General features: G+C 19.6%; 1 protein-coding gene across 1 annotated transcript in view; it reads left to right on the forward strand.

The window, feature by feature from the left end:
- Positions 1 to 6,983, forward strand: part of LOC111629032 (cyclin-dependent-like kinase 5) — a 64,508-nt gene that overhangs the window by 56,457 nt on the left and 1,068 nt on the right. Inside the window, 1 exon segment of the mRNA XM_023372899.1 lies at positions 5,944 to 6,024. Within this exon segment, the coding sequence (XP_023228667.1) occupies positions 5,944 to 6,024 (81 nt within the window).

Raw genomic sequence — 6,983 nt, forward strand, 5'->3', positions numbered from 1 at the left:
TATATATATATATATATATATAAGGAAAAAATAAAATATATAAATAGAGTTTATATTAAATATGAAAATTAATTTAAACAGAATACCCTATATTCCAGATAGGATTAAGAAATTGGAAATTTTAAATTCTGGATTTAATTATTTAGTTGCAATTGAGAATTGAAAAATTCTTTTCCAATTTAATGTATATGCATAGATACTTATAAAGTGATATTATTTATCTTTTCAAATATTTTTTTATAGATGATTTAATTAAAACATACCTATCGTTATAAAAATAACATTGATCTAAACATTAAATTTAAAATTCCCAATTGCATGAATTGAAAAATAGTATGAATTGAATTTATTTATTTTTTTGTAAAATAAAAATTATTAAATTCATTCATTCATTTCACTTCTTGTTATATTTATAAGCATTTTTATATTATCAAGAACTAAATATACTTTATATGTTTGATTTTAACCTTTTTTACATATGTTTCCTGTTTAAATCTCTTGATGAATAGTGCTTATCATTATTCATTCCATTCTTCTGAAGTAATTCTAAGTATTTGCAAATGCAAACTATTATCCAGATTCTAGTCCAAAGTCTCATTTTATGAAGAATCATCATTTTATCATTTTTTAAATTGGAGAATGACACAATGAAATATATTTATTCTTAGATGAAATGGTTACTCTGAAAGTTACTCTGAAATACAATTTAATAATAATATTTTAAATATTTATATGCTTGTTTATTTAATATATTTATGAATTAATTGTAAGTAGTGAATTTTTTATTTTTTATATTATTACTCACATTCATACATAACATCATGGTTTAGCTATTGATCATTTTTTTATTTGAAAGTTAAAAAATGCCTGTCTAGTGGAAATATTTTCAGTTGTGACTCATAAGAAAATATATTACATAGACATTTTTAATATTTGTTTAGATTAACAGTAAAAAAAGAGTTTCTTTTATATTAAGAAAAAATAAATACCAATATATTAACAAAAACAACAGAAGCCATCTAAGATTGTCAAAGAAACAATTCAGTGTTAGTATTTTAGCTTAATTAAAGTTAAATTAATATAATACATTTATATATTACACAAATAATAATTGATGTGTATTAAATTTTTTTAAAGGTTTTTCCAAATTAAATTATTTTTTATGTTATTATTGAAATATGAATTTAGCAGAAACCTTTCTGCTGTAATCTTTAGAAACTGTAATGTTTGAAAATATTAATATAAAATTTTATAATATAGTTTTCTTATATCCTTCAATGTAAATTTTTGAAGAGACATATATTTGTAATTTTAAATTTACAAGTATATGTCTCTTCAATTTAAATAAATTTAAATATAAATTTAAAAATATTAAGAGAAATGATTGCCATTCATTATAGTTGTGTAATTTGAATATATGTTTAAACTGAATTTTTAATTTAAGTTATTAATCTATTTCTGTCCAAGAAAGACATTATTATGTAATTTTTTTTAAAAACTTTACAAACTTTATTACTAATCAGTAATATATAATACATCAGTCACAAATTAATATTTGAAGAAAATTTTTCATATTGTGTAGAAAAGATAGCATATACCATTATTTCATTTCTAGTTGTAAACTTTATGACAGTAAGCTCAACCAATCAGGTTAAATCACACCAATTTCAAATGTTTTTCCCACTTGAGATTTTGTTCTTTTTTAGAAATGTTTAATAAAAAAAACTAATTTTTATTTATATATTATTTTACATTAATATTTGAGAGATTCCAAAATATATAATAAATTTAATAATTTTTATTATTAGAAATCATCTGACATTAGTTGCTTCATGACAATGTAAAGCATTTTTTTAAAAATTAATTCTATAATTCTAAAACTAATTAACAATATAAATGATGCTGAATTTTTTTTATTTTAAGACAAATACTAATTAATGCTGAATTACACAAATTTTATGAATGATAAACTATATTATGACAGAAAATTTATTTATGGACATCATTTATTAATATAATTTATATTAAAGAGGAGTTTTCAATGATAGAAATTTAACTAAAGTTACTAATGAAAGAATGCTGTTGGGTTTGATATTATTTTTTATATAATTTGTATAACACAATATTGGCAATTCTCAATTGTATAAAATTTATTTAGCAATTCTTTTATTACTATTATTATAATAAAGAATTGAAAGATATAAAAATTAACTGTTAAAATCTATCAATCTGCTGACAGTTAAAATTTAATATAAACTATTAATGATTTATTTTTAATGATATTATAGAATCATGTATACTAAATTGAAATAAAATTAAAATAAAACACATATATATTTAATTTTAATTTTTTGTAATTATATTTAATCTGTATATATTTTTAAAAAGATTTTTAAAATATAATTAATGATTTAATAATTTTTTAGTATTATTTTTAAAATAAAATATTTCATAATGTAAAAAATAATGTTAATTAGATATTTACATTGTTTGTTAGTTCAGTTTGAATGTATTGTAATAATATTGTATGGACATAGTTTTATAATTCTTTCATTTTAAGATTTTTCATTGTCATTTTCTGATTTAGAATAAATTTTTTTTAATTTTTGTTTGAGAAGTGTCTATAATCAAGTTCAGTTAATTTCATTATTTTTATTGGGTTCAGATTTCTAAAAATGCCCAAGTTCTAAAGGCTTCTTTCCTGATAATGTTTACCAATATCCTATTTGTTTGTTTTGCAGCCCTATAAAGCATCTAGTACAGAAGTGTGAAACCTTAACTAAATTAATGTGATAAATTAATTAGACTTGTCAACTTAATTCAAATTCTATTGTAAAATATTTATTAAAAAAATTGCAGTGTTCTAAAATTAATTTAAAGCATATTTGCATAAATATTTTAATATTTAAGTATGACCTGAATTATTAACTTTTATTTTATTTTAAAAAGGCATTAAATGCATATTTTTAAATATAAAAACAAAAAAGTATTTTAAAATTTTGAATATTTTCTTAAGAATTCAGAATTATTTCATTTTTATTTATATTAAAAAAATTATTTAATTAAAATACAGCAACTGAATTAAAGTTATTTTTAGATTATTGACAGAAAAATGAGCACATTTTTTGTGAGATATGCAGTTTTAAATTAACTTTAATTATATTTAAAAGTTAATTCTTAATTAAGAAGAGAAAATAATTAAATCATTGTTAAATAATGATTCTCTCTCTAAAAATATAAAAATGCTATTGGAAAGATGCTTTAATTTTTCAAGCTTTAAAAAGTATTGTTCATTTATTGATTATTTTGAATTTGTTTATTTCAAAAATCTCATTTTAAAGAGGTTATTATTGATTAAATGAAGTGCTTGTTAATGTTAAAGTAAATATAACATTGTTCAGAACAGTATTGTAGATTTAGTAAAAAGTTTAAAGATATATATAAAGCATTTTTTCTGATAACTGTTATCTGCTATCTTTCATTTAAAACAAAATTTACAACTGTAACTCAATCTAAGGTGAAACATGAGACAATTTGTAACCTGATACTTATTGATCTTGAAGGAGTAGGGGTTTGTTTCAGCTGAAAATTTGTCAGCTGTATTTATTTATGTTCTCCTACACCCATTAGGTAGATAATTTACTCAGAAGTGATAGCAGATGGATGGATAGGAGGAAATTATGGCGTTTTAATGGAAACTTTGGATTAGATAATTTTTTTATGTAATAAATTTCATCCCAGTAAGAAATTTAGTGAATTATCAGAGAGATGACATCTAAGTATATATTACAAAGCTAAAAATTGAGTACAAAGGCAAATGGATGGTTGAAAAAGAAATTTTTAAATTAATAATACAGTATATAGTAAATTTAAAGGTTTTAATTTTATTTTAAGAATAGAAACATTGCAATTATAATAAAAAAATTTTTTTTAAGTAAAAGAATCAACATTTTTATCAGAATAATTATTGTTTTTTAGTAAAAAACTTTTTTATACTTTCATTAAAAAATAGTTAATGATATAGAGTCATTTCTGACTAATTAACTAAATATTATTATTATTATTAAAAGTGCTAAAAATTGAAATATTAATGAGCTTGTTACTCAGTTTACAGAATCATAATTATAATCATTTTGAATCTAAAGTTACTAATTTGTAGGTTTTGAAAGAACATAAATAATAACTATTTAAAAGTTAAAGTAAAATTGACAGCAGCTTTATATCATTTATATATTGAAATTTGTAATGATTTTATTTTTTAAACTTTTAATTATAATTCATCTTCAGAAATATAAAATCAAAGTTAGTTATAATTGTGATTTATTAGTTAAACTTCTACACTTAAATGAATATTTTATCAATGTTTATGGATCAGATTTTATATAGTATTGATATTTTATGCTTATGTTTTTAATTTGTTGTGTTTGTTATTGTGTTAATTGTAATTGAGTTAAGTAGAGAAAGTAACTACTAGCCTTAGAAATACCTTACAGAATAATAAATAAACAAGTAAATTTGTTGTATTATATACTAAAGAATATAAAAATGCATTTTAATTGAACTGTTTGAGTATTTATTATATCATTCAATACTAATGAATGTTAAAATTTATATTTTAACTGAAATTTTTAATAAACTTAAAATGATTTATAACTGTTCATATACATTAGAATTTTGATTATCCAAGATAATGTGGGTTGTGTGAATTGTGAAATATTTATTTAGTAATTTATCAAAGTTATCTAAGTTTTTTTGTATCCAAAATTCTCTCAAAATATCTTGGATAACATGGAATGTTTAATAAATTATTAAATAGACATATTTAGATTTTTTAAGTTAAATCTGCTTATTAAATATAATGTCTTTTAAATTGTATAATAAAACAGTTTTAATTTAAAGAAAATGTAAATGTACAATTACAATTACCAGTATAATTTTTTAAATCTTTAAAATTTGTATTGTTGTGAAAAATTATCAGAGTAAAATCCTTATAAAACTAGAATTTCTTTTGATATCATACATTTCCCAGACAAGCTTTATGAAACAAACTGTGCTGTATTGAATTCTATTGTCTTCATTGGCAAAGTACTCTTCCCAATTCACCTCAGATAATCAAACTCTATTTAACAGATCTCTGTCAATGATGACTCCATTGTACTTCATATTATAAAATCTTTTCTTTCTATTAAATATTCTATATAATTAATAAAATAAAATAAATTATTTTTACATAATGATTTTTAGATTTTCATTATATATTGTTTTTTTTAATTTTGTCAGTTATTTTTTAATAATTAACACATTTAAATTTAAAATATTATATATAAACTATTTTTATTTTTTTTATTTTTACATAAATGTTGATAATAAAGTAAAAATTATAATTCAGTTAATTTTAAATATTAAATAGAAAATTTAAATTAAGAACATAACAAATTGAAATAGTTTTCAAGTTTTTAAATACAACAATAACAATAGTAATAATACTTTTTATAAATAAAAATTTTATTTAGGAATTTCAGAATTGAAAATAAAAATTCTTTAATCTGGAATAAGATTGATAAGGTTTACTTTAAAGTTTCGATCTTGGAACTTGTTTTTTACCAAGAGTAGATTGTTGCATTAACAAACAAGTTAAAGAAAAATTTTTACTACATGCTACAGACTTTCTAGCAATCATATTCACCAAAGGAAATTGAATAATTTAGAATACATGGAAGTACATAATTCAGAAAAAAAGAATCAATATAAAGAATCTGAATTAAAAATTTGTTTGGTTTTAATAATTCATTATAAAAGAATATTATTTATAGAAATTTTTAAAAAATTGAATAGTTTTTACATCATAAATTTTAAATATTTCAAATTTATTATATTGCCGAAAATGTAAATAATTACATGTGCATGAATTAATTTAATTAACTAAATGCTTTCTTTTTATAGCCATTTCCACTTTATCATCCAACAACAAGTTTTTCTCAAGTCGTACCAAAACTGAACACCAAAGGGAGAGACCTTTTACAGGTAAAAGTTGTTTATACATTTTAGAAGATTAATTAATTTTTGGTATTTAGGATCATAAAAATTCTTATGAAATTTTATTACAGGTATTGAGATGTTTTATGAGACATTAATAAAATTATATGAATTTAGATTAGTTTTTAAAATAAATAAATAAACAGAATAAGATGATTAGAATAGTTATTTTTTACACACAGAATGCACAACTGCTGTTTTTAAGTTACAATTATGTGACCTTGGTTTTGAGTGTAAACATTCAGCACCTGTTAGAAACATATAAAAATTGTTTGTGGCTTCATTAAAATATATAATATACTGGTACTTAAAATTCATTGTATTATTTATTAAACTCAAAATTATTATAATTATAATTTGTAAAAGTTTAGACATTCTGCTATCTCTATAGTATACAAATCTATCATAATAAAAATTTTAAACAGTAAAATTAATAGCTAGATTTTTGTAGAAAAAAACCATGAAAATATATGCTCAAAATGTCTTTTTAGTGTCCACAGAGTGGAAAGAGTAAAAAAAGATATATTTATAATATATTATTATATATTAATTGCATGCCCCAAAATAATATCTAAATTTGTAAAAAAGAAAAATTTTATTAATCGTAGCTGCAAATCAGCTGTTAAAACAGATATTATTTGGTTAATAAAATAGAAATAATGAAGGTTAGAATTATTTATTAAATTGGTGTTTATTAATTAAGGTAAATTGAAATATTCATTTTATATCCGAATTTAATGTAGGAAAATTAGTAATCAAAGTGGTATCTATATTGAGTAATAAATTTTTAATAAAACGTCAACTTGTGAAAATGTTTGCTCCTTTAAATTATATATTATTAGATACATTAATTAAATTGTATCAATTACATTTAAATCTTTTTCGAGGAACTTGCTATACTGTATTTATTTTAGAAATCTAATTATTATTTATTATATTTATTAATT

The sequence above is a fragment of the Centruroides sculpturatus genome, unplaced genomic scaffold (assembly GCF_000671375.1).
Source record: "Centruroides sculpturatus isolate CEXI.00-Female unplaced genomic scaffold, Cexi_2.0 scaffold524, whole genome shotgun sequence".
In the NCBI taxonomy this organism is placed as follows: domain Eukaryota; kingdom Metazoa; phylum Arthropoda; class Arachnida; order Scorpiones; family Buthidae; genus Centruroides; species Centruroides sculpturatus.